This window comes from Lissotriton vulgaris, chromosome 7, assembly GCF_964263255.1.
Source record: "Lissotriton vulgaris chromosome 7, aLisVul1.2, whole genome shotgun sequence".
Taxonomy (NCBI): Eukaryota; Metazoa; Chordata; class Amphibia; order Caudata; family Salamandridae; genus Lissotriton; species Lissotriton vulgaris.
Window position 1 is genome coordinate 601,947,717 of NC_141695.1, and position 18,639 is coordinate 601,966,355.

Consider the following 18,639-nt stretch of genomic DNA (forward strand, 5'->3'; position numbering starts at 1 on the left):
CCCTCCTGGTTTCATTGCAAAATATGAAGTTTCCTTACTCTCCTTACCTCACTGTCCACTACTTCATGATAGGCCGGTGGAGGGTCGAAGCCTCCGCGCCCGCTGCGACTGCCCTCGCCACTGTCCCCACGAGGGCCGCCGCTATCCATGGGCTCATACCCGCCGTAGTCCAAGCCCGGCCGCTCGTTTGTGAGCAGCGCCACCGCTTCATTGATGTCATTTTTTGCCAAACGCAATGCTTTCCGGATGGCACCAGGGTCAGCGAATCCCATGCACAGCAGGGTCGTGGTATGCTGCTCTTCTTCGCTCTCCATGTCACCTGTGCGCACAATCTCCTGGCCACTCACTGAGCTCCGCACCGGACACTTACGCTCCTGCGCGCCGCCATCTTCCCGGCCCTCCCACTACCTCCCTTTCGGTGAACAGAACGAAGCCACTGGAGCTGCCAATCTCTTGTCACGTGACCCGACAAAAACTGATGGAGAGCAGGGAGTAACATCGTGATGAGAGACATAGAAGTAGGACACAAAATAAGCACGTTACCCAAGGGCTCAGAGACTGGAAAATGCACCCCGAGGCAAATGCTGTGCTTTGGAAACTTAACTACGGATAGAAAAATAGGATATTCTATTTTTTTAAGTGATGTGACCAGACACTGTTCGTGTTAAATTAATGTACATTTTTATCCGAAGAAACATCCCACTTCTTACTCATACCCTGCGGAGGACAGCCGGGTGGGGAAGGATGGGAGCGAGAGCACGAGACGGGGCAGGCAAGGTAGGACAGGAGAGATGAGAGAGAGGGACAGGGAAGCCAGAGAGGCGGGAGAAGCGAAGAGGTCCCGGGCCGCGCTGTGATTGGCTGACGTCACGGGGGTGTCCCGGGCCGGCAGCCAATCACAGCGCGGCCCGGGAATGACGTCACGGGGGTGTCCCGGGCCGGCAGCCAATCGCAGCGCGGCCCGGGACAAAGGGGCGGGGCTTAAAAAAAGCACCAGAAACGCCCCCGAATCGCGTTTTCAAGGGAAAGCGCGATTGACAGCCTCTGTCTCCCAATGGCTAGCCTCCATTTATGGAGCTAGCCAATTGGAAACAGAGGCGGTCTGAAGATCCCTACTGAAAACAAAAGTTTTCAAACTGGGAGGGGCACTTCGTCGTGCCCCTCGCCAGGTCGAAACCTAAAAAGAAGACGCATGGTCTATTCCGGAGATATTCTTACCAGAAAAGATTAGGACAGATAGGCACGGTTTCCTCTTATTGCATAATCTTAGGAAGTATGAATTGGTGCTCCTGAATGGACCTATATCAGATGGTGAGCTGGGCTCTTATACTTTTCATTCCACCTCTAAGCAGAGTTTACTTGATTATGCGATAGTGTCCTATCAGATGTTTGGGGCTTGCTACAAATTTACTGTGCTTCCAACCGACATGAGCGATCATAGCATAGTGGTTATGACACTTGCCATTAACATTCAGGAACTAGTGCCCTGGAACCTTTTAAATGTTGAGATTGGCTATAACAAGTCGAACAGGCGTACCTTCTGGACTGCTAAGAACCTAGAGACCCGGAGCTAAAATAAATTAAAGAACTATACGTTAGATTAAATGAGTCTCCCTGCTGTGCCCCTATAATTTGTTTTGAATCGCACATGATGGGCTTTCATAATCTAGGCTCAAAAGATATGGTTCTGTTAGACTTGACACCATTGGTGTGGGTCTCCCTTCCATTTTTTGCTGTTGCCTCATCTGTTTTTGCTGGTCTAGATGCTTTGGGCAAGTGCAAGTGCTCCCTATTGTAACTTGTTGTTATGGATTAGTGATTCCATGATTGATTGTTTGATTTACTTGTCAGACCCTAGTACAGTGCACCATGGGTGCCCAGGTCCTGTAAATCAAATGCTGCTGGTGGACTTGCAGCACTGATTGTGCCACTCGCAGGAGCAGCTTGTAAAATGTGGCTCAGGGCCTGCCATTGCAGAGCCTGTGTGCATTGGGACTGCCATGTCGACTTGGCCAGTGCACACACTTGCCAGTTCCAAAACCTTCCTTTTTCTGCATGTTAGTCACCCCTAACGTAGGCCCAAGGTACCCCTGTGGGCACGGTACATTGTATGTGAAAGGTAGAACCTGCCCTATTGTGTGTGGCATGTCCTGATAGTGAAATACTACCAATTTTGTTTTTCACTATTGCAAGGCCATCTGTTCCCATAGGCCAGAATGGGCAGTTTGATTATAACATCTTATAACTTACCCAGGGAACAAGATAGGAAAATAAAGTTTAGTATGCCTGAACTCAGAATGTTAAAGTGTATCTTTTAGTGTGGGTGATTTTAACATTCTGTGTTTGAAAATACCATGTTTAGAAAGTAGGTATTTTCCTGCCTAACCATCCAGTATGCCTCTTCTAGGTTTGTGTATTGCATGTCTGGCTTGTGAGTGACAGGAGCTGGGAGAGGGATGCGGCTCCAGCAGTCTGATGAGTCAGGGCTGGGCTGAATGGGACCTAGGTTGAATTAAGAGTAGGGGGAAGAGTTTTCCTTTTCTCCTGCCTGGGCCAGGTATGCTTTCAACAATGCTGTCTCCACCTCCTGCGTGGAAGCTGCTCCAGTGAGGAAAGAACTGGTTTTGACTGGGTACAGACACTCTCTGCTTTCAGAGACAAAGGATTTGAGTGTATAAAAAGGGGACCCAGAACTTTAGATCACTTCTGGGAAATCAAGAGGAACCTTTGCCAAGGAGAAGAGCCGGTAAAGCTGAAGGAAGATTACTGCCCCTGTGCTGTTTGGGGTTGGCCTGCAGTGGTTACTTTTTGCCGAAGAAAGGAGAACAAGCATTGGCATAGCCAATAGATCTCGCCTTTGGGACCTTATAAGTATTTAGTTATGCAGCACAATATCCTAAACACTTATAAGGTCCCAAAGGCGAGAACTATTGGCTATGCCAATGCTTGTTTGCAGAAGCACATGCGCTCTGCATGGCAGAGAGGTGGTCCTATTTTATGCGAAGCCAATTCGACCAGAGCCATTCCTACATTGCATGCTGGGACTTTTAACCAATACTTGCAGTGTTAAAGGTGAAATTGCAACCCCCAGAAAACAATATATTCTTGGATAAAATGCACGTCTGTCTCAAAGTGTCACACGTGACAAGGCGGTGCAAGACTGGGACCGCTCCCTGTAAACACAAGAAATGTCAACCAGTAATATATAGGCACAAGAATATAAAATGGGTTTGCGCCATGCAGTGAGGAAGGGCTCTCTTCAAATAACACAACAAATTACTTTGGACCTTGTTTAGAAAATGGAGGGCGGTATTTTGACCTGCTGGGTCAGTAGAGGGATATTCTCCACTGCTACGGCAAAGTAGAGTCCATCATATTTAAAGATCACCACCACGCTGGCAGATCTCAATACCACGGTGACTCTGTTGAAGGTTCTAACGCTTTGCTGTGTTGGCACCAGGTTCAATGTGTTTGCACAGCAAAGTTTTTTGTGTTTTTAACAACTAACTCCTAAATGGGGAGTTTCCGGTTGAGAAATAAGAAATAATGGTCCTGATGCTTTCTGAGCATTAATTCTATAGGTGCGAGGGATAAATCAGGCAGAAATCCACAGTGCAACTTAGAGCTGAGTGGCCAGATAGGCGCCACACCAAACTATATAAACCTGCCATTGATTATGGCTTTGAGATTTCACATTGTTACATTCACAATAGCCCCATCATTGATTTGCGAGCCAGAGCAAGAGCTTTTCGATGGCTCAATAAGGGTACAAAGCCTAGTTGCCAATGGTTATGGATGATCTATGGCCTCGAAATAGATGAATGGTTGTCTGTCAAACACTCTACTAGTAGTTTACTAATCATCAGAAGGAGGAGAATAGATCAATATTTCTCTGCGATATTGCGGTCCAACTCCTGATTTACATGAGGCAGGTTTCAACCCCGAGGTATGAGTGAGATTAAAAATCTCAGCAAGTGAAAGAACAGTGGCCTGAGCAATCCTATGACACACAGGTAAAAGACACATGTCAAGCAGTGACCTGGATCAAATGCAGGTTCATATCTTCATCACACCCCCAAAAGGTGTAAAGAAAAGTAAATCTTCATATGATTGCTTCCTGAGAGGCAACAGGGATGGACAGAGTCTGAAATGTCTGAGAGGCTACACTCATGTAGGTGGTATCAATTTTGGATTTGAGAAATGCTATTAGATGCCATGGAGTTTCTGAGAAGATTGAGCTAGAATAACTCTGTATAATTTTTTTAATTCGTAAAAAAGTTGGCGTGAGGTGTTTTTGTCTGTAGAAATGTGCGCACTCAACTGTTCAGACTTAGCAATAAAGGGGGCTCTGATATATTTGACCATCCCCCTCAGAGCACGATGACTTACATGATCTGCATTCCAGTTGGTGTGTTACGAACTGTTGATATTTTAAAATCTTATTTAAAAACGTCCATTTTAAATGCTGTTTTCTCAGAGTGTAATGTGGTTGTACCACAGTATGTAGGACTGTTCCACTGCACATGCTTAGGTGGATTTTTTTATCATCACAAACTCTGGTACAAAAAGTACAAACAAGCCTGAGAATTAGCAGGTCCCCAAATAAATAAAAGGCAAACAATTTCAGAAGCAGGGATGTGTGTGTAGATGGAAAAAAATCGCATGCTTGGCTACGACGTGATGTGCAGTGGAGTCAAAAAACAGAAAATCCGTGTCAAACAAGATCAAGTGTTGGCAGCTCCTTATTTGCTGATGAGACAAAGGGCACAACAAATGTTCCCAGGAACTCTCCTCCATCACCATAGTAAATTAGAATGAATCAGGAGTTATTTTTGCAAACACGCAGCACATGTACTCGCCGCGTGCCCTGTCCCACTGTACCAAGACGCGCAGCATAGTAATTGAATTTCCTTCAGTGTATATTGAACCTGTGCCCTATGCTGTCTACTTTCTCGGGACACTTTACGCACAAGGACTTTGCCCATGCGCACTAGCTCCTGCGTATTTTGTATCAAAGTGCATTTTGTCATGATTAAGCAGGATTATTGAAAATGGAGACAATCCAATGCCACACTGTGGTTGTTTGTACCAGTTTGCAGCATACAGAATATCAGATGCCATGTTTCATGGGGGGCCAAGCCTATGTGCAGTTTCAACTTGAGAGGTGTAAATAAATAATATGAACGACAGGCGCCCGTACGTTCTCAGATGACTGCTGGGACTAGAGGTATTGCGCGCACAGAGCGTTAAACAACATAACTACAGTACCAATATAACAAACATTGGCCGCGCGGCCGTAGAAGGTAATGCTGCGCGGCCGCGATGAAAAAAAAACGCAGGTGGTGACGCAAGTTGTGCGCATGCGCGACGCGGAAAAAGTGCTGTGCACGTCACGCGCGCGTTCTAGCAAGCTGGTCGCCAGCCAGCAGTACTTTCAAAACTCACCTTCTAAAGTCTCTCCGAGCAGCGCATGCGCGCTGACTCAGCGAGACCGAAAAAGGACTTTGATGTTTGCTTTGTCATCTTGAGGAAGATCTCCAGGGGCTTGAAATTGAGCTTGCCTCCTGTCTGAAGTCTCGGGGACACAAATACTTCACCCCCAGCTACCCTGAATTCCCTTGCTGCTGTTTGTTGGGAGCTGGAAGATCGACGCAACGAGGAAGAAGCGTGTTGCATCCCCACCGATTCCCGACACATCGCCCAGTCACGGAGAACAAGCCTGCCACATCCACACTGAGGCCCAACTCATTGCAGAGAAGATCGTCACAGCACCTGCAGTGCGGCTGCAAACGTTCACGCATCGACCAGATTGTCACATCGCATCAAGCCGCCATTTTGTCGCAGTGCACCAGATCATCGTCTCGCATCGAGGCGCCATCTTGTCCCATCGTAACCGGAACACAATAAGAAACAGACGCATCCACTCCTCTCCGGTAAGGAACTGACGCATCGCCTACCCTGTGTTGCAGTAAGGAACAGGTGCGCCACCTCCCCGAAGCAAGGAACTGATGCTTCGCCTTCCCTGCGATCCTTTTGTTTGTTTTGCGTGACGCATCTAAGGTACTTTGTTGGAAAAGTGTCGCATTTACAACTTGCATTGAACTGAACCATTTCTACCATTGAAGAGCCTATTTTTGATAGTGTATTGTAGATTTTTGCCAGTTGGTCTTGTTTAGATAAAGATACTTATTTTTCTAAATTGGTGTGGTGTCCATTTGTAGTATTTTCACTGTATTACTGTATGTGTCTACAAATGCTTTACACACTGCCTCTGAGATAAGCCTGTCTGCTCGTGCCAAGCTACTAAGGGGGTGAGCAGGGGTTATTTTAGGAGTGTATCCCCCTTTCCCTGACTAGAAGCAAGGGTCCCTATTTGGACAAAGGTGCAGACCATTGCCATCTAGAGACCCCCATTCTAACAGGCCCTAAGCAACTAAAAAAATGTATCTGTGGTTGTTGGTGCTAAACCAAGAAATACATTTCCTGATAAGGAGACCGTATCAGTTGTTTTCTATTTTAAGAAAACATGAAATCGATTGTCTTAAACGTATTCGATCTAGACTAAAAGTTCAAGAGCGGAGGAATGAAAGTAATAAGTGGATTAATTTAAGGGAAGCCGCTAACTCCAAGGACTCCAGGAAATACTGGCGCCTGGTGGCTGAATATTGTGATCCGAGAATGCATACAATTCTATCCCTGAAAGTGTTTGGGTAGTTTATATTTCATATTTGTACTCTAATAATCCTGAGGAAGCTGATCCAGTTGAGCTCAGTGTAGATGAAAAATTGTTCATATTGTGTTGTACCCCATCTCAAACAGAGATTGTTGGTTTTATTAAAAAATTTGAGCACATCCAGAACAATGAGGCCTGATGAGATCTGTCTAGTCTATTAAAAAGGAGGCCACATCCTGGGAACCTTTCTTTGCCCGCTCTTTCAATATTGCTTTTTAGTTTGGAAAATCCCTTTGTCTTGGAGGAGTAGTGTTATTATCCTGCTTTACAAAAATGGCCCCAAGTCCTCCCTGGTAAGTTTTAGACAAATAGCATTGTTAGGTGCAAAGGGTGAACTTTTCGCTTGGAGTTTACTATTCCACCTACAACAATGTGTTTAAGAAAACAATTTCTGTCCAGAACACACTGGCTTCAGGAGGAAAAATTGCACCTTAAGTAACATTGCTGTCCTCCAAGCGATTATTGAAAAATATCCTCATTCAAGTTGCATGCAGTTGTACACGGCCTTTATGGATTTGATCATCGGATGCTGTGGAGAAAGTTACTCTTATTGGTGTTCCACCTTACCTTCTGAGGCTAATTATTAAACTTCACTCGGCTACCAGGTGTCAAATCCTGATGGGAGGGACGCAGGGCTTATCCAGAAAGGTTACAATCCACAATGGCTTAAAACAGAGTTGCCTGTTGACTCCTCTGATGTTCTCCCTCTATATTTATGATTTACTAGGTCATGTATTTAAGGTGCGAGGAGATTCCCCCCAAATTAGTGCCATGTCTACTAGTTGCATGTTATACGCTGATGATGTGGCGATACTGGATCTAACCCGCATTAGTTTACCACGCCGCCTTATGGCTTTGAAGAAGTATGCAGAAAACCATTTCTTGAAAATGAATATATCAAAAAGTAAAATTGTGACATTTTCATAAGAAAGGTGCGAGAATGGGGGGTAGTTCAATTGGCTAAAAACTAAAGCCTAACAATGAACCCTTTCTACTAACAGCACCTGACCTCCTTTCTCCCCATAAAAATGTATCTTCCCCTCAAATTGGGTAGTTCAATTGGCATTTAGGAGAAGACAAATTGGAAAAAGAAGTATTGTAGCCTTACCTTGGTAAGATCTTCTCTAGTAGTGGGCAGGATGGCGATCATGTAACCATTGCTCGAGTAGGGACTTAACCCAGGCAAATGGCCCCAATGTCACTCCAGCAATGTTTTGTCAATCTATAGGGTGAAGATTCCACCTTCTTTATACTACGCATGTGAAGTGTTGAATATGACATTTTGACGGTTCATTTAGGTGATAGAATGTCACATTTTAGTCGGATTGTAATTTAAATGCTTTAGCTGCCTCTCATGCCCTACATGTGGAGTTTGGACTTTTGTCAACTTTTACTTATGCAATGGCTGCTTCCATTCTGGGTGGAGAGGTGAGAATTCTTCGTGCAGCACTCAAGTGTGAAATGTTTGTTCTCCAAAACGATAAGAGTGCTGTTTTTAAGTCATTTGTGTTGGCTAAAGGAACTTTTGGGATTTACTTGAGTGTAGGCTCTTTTATGCCTTAATCCCTTATATAAGTCAGGACAGAGACATTGCTCTATATCGGTCAAACCAGCAAAATCAGGTAGTGTAGGAGAGCAATATCAGGAAAAAAACAACCTTATCTTACATGGAATCGCCCTCATGGGATCCGAAGATTTATCTAATTATTGAGAATGCTTTTGTTCTTCCTACTTATTATCTCAGTTATTTGGTATAAAGTCCCGAAAAATGAGTGATTATGTGTGTTATGCCACCTGCACTTACAAGATCTTAATTGGGTTATATTTGCATGTCCTATGTTGCACTATACAGGAGTGTTAATTTGTAAGGCCAGAGTTTCTTAAATATAATATTCAATCAGTATCTGAGACCCAAAAGTGCTTAATGTTTCCACATAATGCAATGGTATGTGCCAAGATCTTCCAATTTGTTTTTTAATGTTTTTTGAATTTGTACTAATAAAGTTATATTGTTGTAATGTATTTAGTCTATTTTATAATTTTATTGAATTAGAATACATAATTATGTATTTTATCCTTGTATTTTGTATATTTGATAATACATTGTATGGACCTCCATCGAAGTTCCGTATCATAAATAAATTGATTGTTTGGAAACATCATGGTCGAGGCATATGACCTGTAGGTCATATGCTTTAGCATAGATCGCCATCTGGTGTTGGGCCCGGATGTTTGCTCTTTGTTTTTCTTCGAAGAAATCTTTGTAGTCAGGAGGTAGGTGACTCCACCTTTTGGTGATAGTGTGCATGGGCATCGACTCCATCCCCAGATTGCTTTTTTTCCGCCATCGGGTTTGGATGTGTATTGCTGCGCTCCAGTATCGTTTTCGAACCCCTTTGACGTGCAATCCTCTACCCTCAACGGTATTGTCTTTCGATTGAGATTTTTCATTCGACGCGTATCGTGTACACTGTTAAAACCTTCAATCGGGAACTTTGAGGCGGGCCGTTGGGCCTACCCGTGCCAAACACGCCAGCAGTCAATGGAACAGGCTCCGTTCAAGCTATGTACCGGGTTTTGTGCTAAGTTTCCACGCACAACTTGCACAAGATCTGTAACCTGTGAGTATCCCCGGAACACAAAGAAAAATCCTGCGAAGCGTGTCGATAATTCCGATCAAAGAAAACCATTCGCGATCTTCGGGCTCAACGCCACAAGATGCTGCGCGGCACCCGCTCCGTACATGACATCTTCTGAGAAGACCTAGAACACCGTCCAGCCACCGAAGCCGAAGAAGAAGAGGAAGAACTAGTCTCTGTGTCCAAAGCGGACACCGACATGGAAGAAGACCTGAACGTCACTCCGGGTCAACGTACCGTGAGTACAGATCCCCATGTGCCCACTCAAACAAAAGATAAGTCTCCAGTATCACCCTCTCTTTCGGGCTCCAGTCAACACAGAGAAAAAGTTTCAGATGCCCCGCCTTCCAACCTGGCTATGAAACATAAACCCAAACCTTCTGTCTCAGACTCGAGCCGGCCCCATTCCAGTGCCGAACCAACACCTTCGGCTCCTAAACATAAGGAGAAACATGTGCCACTAACCACGCTGTTGCACCAAAGACACCTTCGACACCGAAAACTTCGGAGCCGAAACCCTCCAAAACAAAAGACTGGAACCAAAATCATCTAAGTCTAAAGCCTCAGAGCCGAAACGCTCTACACATAAAAGCTTGGAGCCAACACCCTCCGCGCTGAAAAGTTTGGAGCCGAAACATACCACCCCGAAGACCCCACAGCTTAAATCGGCTAAAACTAAGCACTCGCCATCCAAAGACATTAAGCCCAAATCTTTGACGCAGAAAGCCACTTCTAGAGGAAAAGATACTCCTTCCAAAGGACTTCCATCCGAAGACAACCCTCTGGATCCAAAACAAAAAATACTCAGTATTGATTCTTAAGGATCATACCCTTAGATGACATCTGCAAGGCTGCAACATGGTTTACACCACACACATTCACAAAGCACTATTGTATAGATGTGTTAGCAGAACAATAAGCTAGTGTGGGCCAATCAGTTTTAAGAACACTATTTCAACTATGTTCCCCCGGCGCTCTTGACATCCACCCTTCGGTGCCTCATGCAGGTGGTCTTCTCCCTTCCCCAGGGCCTCACTGTCGTCGGGGGGGGGGGGGGGGGGGGGGGGACTTCAATGCTGTCTTACAGCCCTCCAGGGATGTGACGGGCACTCCTTCGGCGCAACGGTTGGCCTCCGCGAAGAGCCTTGTAGGATGGACTTCAGCTATGGGTTTTTGCAATGTCCGGAGGGTGTGGGGCGGAGATCCTGCCCAGAGGAGTCTCCGACCACTCCCCCATCTCTCTCCACATCGGGTCCCCCGATGCAGGCCCCAGGGCAATCTGGCGACTAAGCGCTTGGTTCCTGCAGGACTCCGCACTGGTGGAGTCCCTCGGCCAGGAGCTGCGTCACTACTTCTCCGCTAACGCAGGATCAGTCCCTTCGCAGGGAACGCTCTGGGAGGCTGGTAAGTCAGTGGTTCGAGGGGTGGCCAGGGAGCTAGTGCATGCCAAACGCGCGGCCCAAGTCGCCCAACTGGCGCAGCTGGAGTCCCGAGCTGTCCAATTGGAACGTGCTCAGCTGGCCAATGGCACTGCCGACTCCTCTAGGCATCTGGCGTTGGTCCGGGACGAGATTCGGTGGCTCTCCCTGGAGTCGGCCAAAATTCTCTGGCGCTCCTAGGTGGCCCGTATTTATGGCTGGAGGACAAAAACGGTAAACTGCTCCACAATCTGGTGTCCTACCCCAGGGCCCACCGTATCATCCCGGAGATCCGAACTGTCACAGGGACCCGTCAAGTGACATCGTCAGCTATCGCGCAAACGTTCGCGCACTACTACGCAGCCCTATACGCAGCGCGTCGCCCCAGAGCCTCTCTCGCTGGACTGCTGGAGGAATCTGGAACTTACCTCCCATATCTCCCCCGAGGAACTGCAGATACCCTGGATGGCCCTCTCACCCCGGAAGAAGTTCATGTGGCTATCACCTTGCTGCACTCTGGCAAGAAGCCTGGAACTGACGGGTTCCCCCAGGAATATTACGCTATATTCCGTGGTGACCTGGTTTCCCATTTGGCAGAGCTTTTCCGCCAGGTGGTTGAAGACAGGTCCTTCCCGTCTGAATCTGACGTGGCGACCATTGTGGTCATCCCGAAGGCACAGCCGCCTTCCCTAGACTGCTCTGACTACCGCCCAATCTCGCTGATTAACACAGAAATTAAAATCTTTGACACTGTGATAGCTCAGCGACTCCGGCCCCTCCTGCAAGACCTGGTCCACCCTAATCAATGCAGGTTCATGCCGGCCAGGGGTTCCCGCCATTGTATTCGCCTCCTCCATCTGGCGTTGGCCCATCGGCTATCCACGTATATGGCGCTTCTCCTCGTGGACTTTGAGAAGGCCTTTGACACAGTGGACATGGGGTACTTGAGTGATGTTCTGGAGAGAATGGGTTTCGGCCTTCCCTTCCGCCGCCTGATCGAGGTTCTTTATAACAGCCCTAGAGCCTGTGTACTTGTCAACGGTACGTTTTCCGAACCATTTTCGATCCGGAGAGGCACCCGCCAGGGCTGCCCCCTCTCACCACTTGTATTCGCTGGTGATGGAGCCCCTGGCGGCGTTAATCCGACAGAACTCCCTTATCCTGGGTTGGGTTTGGGATCAGAGCCAGGTGGACAAAATTGCTTTATATGCAGACGACGTTCTGCTCTACTTGGCAGATCCGGAGCATTCCGGCCCTAGATCCCTGGCGGCCCTTTCAGTGTTTGAGCAGGTCTCGGGTCTTCGTCTTAACCTGACGAAGTCCACCTTGGTCCCCATGCACCCCGCGTGTTTCGACTGGCAGGCGGTGACTCCCCTCCGGAGGCAATCATTCAGGTATCTGGGTGTGTGGGTAACCCTCCTGCCGGAGCTGGAATGGGCCCTCGACGTTGCCCCCCTGGTCTCCCGGATGAAAACCGACCTTTGGAACTGGCAATCCCTTCCCCTTAACCCGCTGGGCAGGAGTGCCTTTTTCAAAATGATGATCCTTCCCCGCTTCCTTTACATTTTGCAGAACACCTCGGTCCACCTCTCGGGTGGCTGGTTTAGGGAACTGGACGGCACACTCACTCGGTTTCTGTGGGGAGGTGGGCGATCACGATTGTCCCTGTCCCACTGCCACATTCCCCCCTTTGACGGCGGCATGGGAGTCACCAACCTCCATCTCAACTATTTAGCTACGAGGCTCATTGTGATCCATGATTGGTTTGCAGGCGGCTGGTCCGACCCAGCTTACCGGATGGAGCTTAGTACCTTAGATTTCACGCAGATCCAGGGTTTCCTCTACGGCTCCCCGGTGGCGCAAGCCTTGCCACCAATCACAAGGACGGTGCTCATGGCCTGGCGCGCCGCCCTTCGTCTAGTGAGATGGGACCAGAGGCTAACTAGACAAACGCCCTTATGGCATGGCACCTGGTTGAGGGAGGTCTCATCCCTGGAGGGTTTCCGTCGCTGGGATTTGGTGGGGATCTCGCTACTTGGGGACGTGTGGGTAGGGGACCACATGCCCTCTTTTTCTGACCTACAGCACAGGCACGCCCTCCTCCACTCCCAGTTCTACAAATATATGCAACTCCGTCACGCCCTTCACATACACCTCCCAACACCCACCTCCTTCCCGGAATTGAGTCCTCTGGAAGCCCAGGTAATGATGGGAAACCTGGGGAGGGGGGTGTGTCTCGAATATACCGAGCCCTTGTAAATAATTGTCTTACATCCCTTGACCGGCTTAAGGAGCGATGGGAGGGGTGGGTGGGTCCTTTAGATGAGGCAGACTGGCAAGACGCCCTTATGGCACCCAAAACCCTGACTACGTCATCAAAGCTACGCCTGGTTCGGCTTTACTACCTCCACACGGCATACCTCACCCCGGCGCGTCTCTTCCGAGCCGGCTTGAGAGCCTCCCCGGCTTGTGCGCGCTGTGCTGGTACTCCAGCCGGTATCTATCACATGGTATGGCTATGTCCGTCCATTGAGCCGTTCTGGAGTGGGGTGGAGCTCAGGCCTTGGGGTGGGAGGTCCCCCATGACCCGAGGCACTTGTTGTTGGGGGTGTTCGACGGCCTGGATGGCTCTTGGGCCGATAAGCGTTTCCTGGGGACAGCCGTGGCGGTGGCGAAGCGGGACATAGCGGCTGTTTGGTCCCAGGCTGAGGCCCCGGTGCTGCGGAAATGGAGAAGGGGTGTAGATTGGTGCGGGGTGCAGGAGGGGTCTCTCTTTGAGGCTCGGGGTTGCCCAGAACTGTTCAGCAAAATGTGGGGTAAATGGTTTGGCTTGTTACCATCCTGTGGGTCCTAATATGCTATGTCATTGTGCCATGTGGATGTTATTGTACTCACTCAGAGGGGACTAATGATGTTTGTGTTGTCGCCAAGGAGAGAAAGGGGTTTTTAACTGTGATGTGTGACTCGCTACCAATGAACTTGTTTGTTCCAGAAATTTCAATAAAATTTGATTATCAAAAAAAAAGAACACTATTTAACACCACTTCAACAGATACAGGTTAGTCACCACTGGGAACATAACTGCTGTATAGTCTATGGTAAAGCATATGATCTACAGCTCATATGCTTCGAATGGAAAATGCTACTTACCCAGTATGCCTCTGTTCTTGGCATATAAAGCTGTAGATTCATATGCATCTACCCGCCTTCCCGGGTACCTTTATCTGTTGCAGTATTATCTTACTTAAATACACTATACATGGACATCTTTTTCTACTCTAACTAAGTCCATCATCACCCTTATGGCAAAACAATCTGGGGATGGAGTTGATGCCCATGTGCACTATCACCGAAAGGAGGAGTCACCTACCTCGTGACTACAAAGACTTCTTCGAAGAAAAATAAAGTGCAAACATCCGGACCCAACACCAGAGGACAATCTATTCTAAAGCATATGAATCTACAGCTTTATATGCCAAGATCAGATGCATACTGGGCAAGTAGCATTTTCCTTCCATTCTTATTTGATATGAAATCTTATATAAAAAGTGCCAAGAGTGGTGTTGCACAGTGGGGATATATTGTATTGGAACCCTCGACAGAACCATGTGCATTTACAGAATATTAAAGAGAGATAACCTACCTCCCCCCAAAAGAATCATGCCCACTCCATGTAATGTCTGGGTAGCATCTCACTCAGACTTCCACCTTCAGTTGAGTATGTCATATTTGTTTTTCTGGAGAATAACCTTTCAAATGGGGTGGTTATAGTTTGACAGGTTTAAAGTGCTTCTTAGAGGGAATAATTCCCCTTCATAAATATCATCGAGTTGAAATAGTATTTTCTTGGGGTGGCTTCAGAGAATCAGATAGTAATAACGTATTTCTAATGTAATTTCATAATTTCTTTTTATATAGTGTAAAATACTACATTTTTGCTGTTTCTAAGCACTGTATGTAGCAGATGTCGTTATACACCAATATATGGTGTCACAGTTGTCCACTATAGATTGATGGAAGACCGAGTCTCTTTGCCAAGAATCCAGAACAGCTCACCTGCTTGACACTAGACACTCACTAAACTTCAACTGTGATACTTCTTTCCGAGTTCAACTGATCTAATATCTTCTCTGTGTCAGAAATCTACTTTGTACTTTTGTTTGTGAGCAGAGGAGGAGGGGTTGCATTTGCTAAATTATAGCCTCGTACAGTGGTAGGACAGGGCAGTCAAGTGTACACACTTCTGCTAGAGCCTATATCCTGTTGTTTCACATTGAGATATCAAATCTGTACATTTCTGTCAACTATCCTCCCCTCCACACACATCTGTTGTGCAGCTGTGTTGACACATTCCCATGACCTAAACCTATCTGTTCCAACTTTAGTGGAACACCACATGACAATGCCCGTTTTTGTCTGTGAATAGGTATTAATCTCATTTTCTCTCCTTTTCCTACTTCTTTCCTAGATTTTCCTCAGTCTGTCATTGGTTCTGTCCAGCTGAAGGCTTTGCCCTCCATTGGTGCATCAAATGACGCAGCACTCGCTTCCTCTGGATTCCATGCCAAGTTGGCTCTCCTCAAGTATACAGCTGCCCAGGTAATATATGACAATGAGCACTAATGTTGGACTCTGCTGAAGTATTTAGATGTCAGGAAGGTACAGTTTTCTAGCTCTGTAACCATGAAGTATGTTATTCCCAGGATAAGAGTAGGGTAGGGTTGTTGTGGTTGTCTGAATTTGGCACTCTTACTGTAAGTGGAAGATAGATGCTGTATAACTAGCAGGATTATTGTGATTAAGAGAGATGGTTGTGTGTTTGGCATTTATGTAATAAAAATCAAGAGGGAAAAAAGTGTACACGAGAGCAACAAGGGGGAGTTGGAGTTTGGCACTGTTTAATTATGTGTGTGCAGGTCAGATGTGTAAAGCAGAAGTGCAGGCTGGCGCCAGAGACATACTTTTCTGAAATATGTAGATTCCATGGTAATAGTTTATAACAAACTATGGTTGTGATGCTATTCATTTAGGACAGAGAGGCAGGTGGTTCTCTTACTCTGGCATCCTTGCAGTATGTGGCTGTCAAGGTTATGAATGTATGAGAGAAATGCAGTTGAGGGTTTGGGTCTGGCACTCCTGAAGTAAGTGACTAAAAGCTATGTATGTAAGGTAAAGCTGCTGGTGAGTGTTGGGCTCCTGCGCCCCAAAACAAGTGCCAAAATAGGTAAGCATATACGACACAGCAGCAGATGAGTGTTAGACTGGCAGTACTGAGTTAAGTAGCTATAAAATAGGCATGTATTGCAGCGCTGCTGGTGAATATTGGGCACTGACATTCCTGGACATGTGTCTTTAAAGATAAGCATGTAGGACAAAGCGACAGATGAGTGTTTTATTCTGGTAACGCTGTAGTAAATGGATAAAAAAATAAACATTTACAACAGCTGCAGCATAGTTTTTGGCCACTAGAACTACTGACACATATGGACAGCAGAGTTAGAGTGAGTAGGAAAGCAGTGGGTATATGTCTGACTCTAGCACAATTGAAGTATGTAGCTGTCTGGGTGAGTGTGTATGTCAAGCAGTGGGTAAGTAGTTGACTAAGGCAGCCCTGAAGTATGTGAATGGCAGATTACGGCAAAGCTAAGGATGGACACATCCTCAAAATCAGTTCAGCTGAGTCTTTAAGCTGATATAGGTGCAACAGAGATAACAAGTGTAAGAAATTGGTAGAAGCTATAATTCTCTTCCAGGGGCCCTCATCATAGTCATAGCACTGAATTGTCCCGCTCATTCGCAGAAATCTTGGAGCACTTGTAAAAGTTATACATAGATGTATATCTAACTTTGTCCAGTAGTACAGAATATACATGTTTTCAGCCTATACGGCAAGGCTAAAAATGGCCTCTTTTCATTTAATATTAATTTTTTTAAAAGACGCCAAATCAAATACATAAAGTTACCATAGAAAATCTTTTACAAGCCCTTCTAAAAATGAAAAGGGAATGTGTGGCATTGTTAGAGAATAGGCTACTATGCAAAGCATAGTAGAGAAAAGCTGGCCCTGAACCTTTACAAACCTCACAATTCATCCTGCACCCATATTGCCTCGCAGGTGACAGTTAGGTACAATTATTTTTATCGCTTCTGGAGACAGGATCCTGAGGCACTGAGCTCTGCCTCTTTGGTTTAAATTATTGAGAACAAATTCTAAAAACCTTTTTTATATATTTGATCGATGCCTTCCAAGACTTTGAGTGTAGTCACACCTTTTCTGACAGAAAACAATATATTTACTTTTTGTGAAGTGCCCTTCTTGTGGGAAAAGAAGGCCCAGTCATATCCACACACTGTATTGTTTGCATTTCGGAAGATCATCATCCAGAGACCTGTACCCACTGCCAACAATCCTCCCGAAGGACCCTCAAGGACAGAGGAAAAGATCAGGCTGCATGGCTTTCTAGAGAGAAGACAAGAAACAGCAGCTGGATCATCAAGAGGCCCCGGGTAGGTTTATCTTTCCGGCTCCAAGACTCACTTAGAAGGAGATCCAGGGAGAATTCCCACCAGGGAAAGGTAGACGCTTCTGGTAGAAGTCGAGAAGCATGACGTAGAGAACAGAAGAGCTATCTACATGTTCTCCATCGACAAGTATTCTGTCGAGACACATCGAGACACACTCAACTTTCACCATGGAAGCACCCATCGACGTCGAAAGCTCATCGACCTTCGATGTTGAAGACAATATCAAAGCCACACAACACGCACTCAATGTCGAAGCATATTTCAACGCTGTCCTTACCAACAAAGCCATTGACCACAGAATGCAGACCTCACTACACATCCAGAGCTAGATCTCAAGCTACCAAAAAGAGGGTAGGCGCACACTACTTCACATCCCAGTAATCTGTTCGCCCCTATGCATTAAGGTAAATGCACTGCATGATAACACTTATTTCAGTGACACTCTTTAGCTTTTCACCCCTGTTGGTGCAGCCAGAGCTGTGTATATCTAGAAATGTGTTTCAGTATAGTTGTCTGTCAGTAGAGAGCAACACATCATTTTGGAGGTGCTGGAAATGCTGCCCTTCTCAGGTCTATCTATGTACCCCTCACTGGGTCTTCGAAGACAACGTTGACGTTGAAAGACACAACATTCGCCGCCAAAGCACTCGACGTTGAGGCATATTTCAACACAGTCCTTACAAACAAAGCTAATTACCACAGAATCTAGACCACGCTCCACATCCAGACATAGATCTCACTTTACACATCTCACCACAAAGGCTTCAGAGTATCCAACAAAAATGTATGCCACATATATCAGACTCAGAGTATTCCTGCACTGATTCTCCACCACCTGTCACAACTGAGATCCAGCTTTCAAGCTCACCATTTCCTAGGAGATTTCTGTCTGGGCACACCACCTAATACAATGCCATAAACAACAACTCCTACTGCTTCTGTAAGACCTGGGAACAGCCCACAACTGACGACTATACCCCCAGATCTTGAAGTATGCGATGAAGCCATTACTCCAGATCTAGGCCTAGATCTAGGAGAACTTCAAAAAGCAGGTCAACATCTAGATGTTCAAGAAGATCAAGCAGGAGATCACAATCGCGACACAGGTGGTCTCCAACCTTGACTACTGCTAATTGTTTTTTGGTCAGAGATCATTCACTTACTCTGTCAGCTAAACCTACAGCAATAGTCTCTCCAGTAGATAATCTGCTTACTTTTAACAATGAATAAATAAAAGGAGCAGCAAAGTTAAACATCAACATCAGCCTCTGTTAATTTTAAAAGTACATCGCAGAGCGTCAGGAAGACCCTTACTTCCTCTAGT

The 18,639-nt window shown here is 46.3% G+C and overlaps 1 protein-coding gene across 1 annotated transcript in view; it reads left to right on the forward strand.

The window, feature by feature from the left end:
• The window catches only part of FBF1 (Fas binding factor 1), a 615,519-nt gene that overhangs the window by 525,794 nt on the left and 71,086 nt on the right, over nt 1-18,639 (forward strand). The window contains exon 30 of the mRNA XM_086930722.1: nt 15,259-15,389. Within this exon, the coding sequence (XP_086786848.1) occupies nt 15,259-15,389 (131 nt within the window). The remainder of the gene's footprint in view (nt 1-15,258; nt 15,390-18,639) is intronic.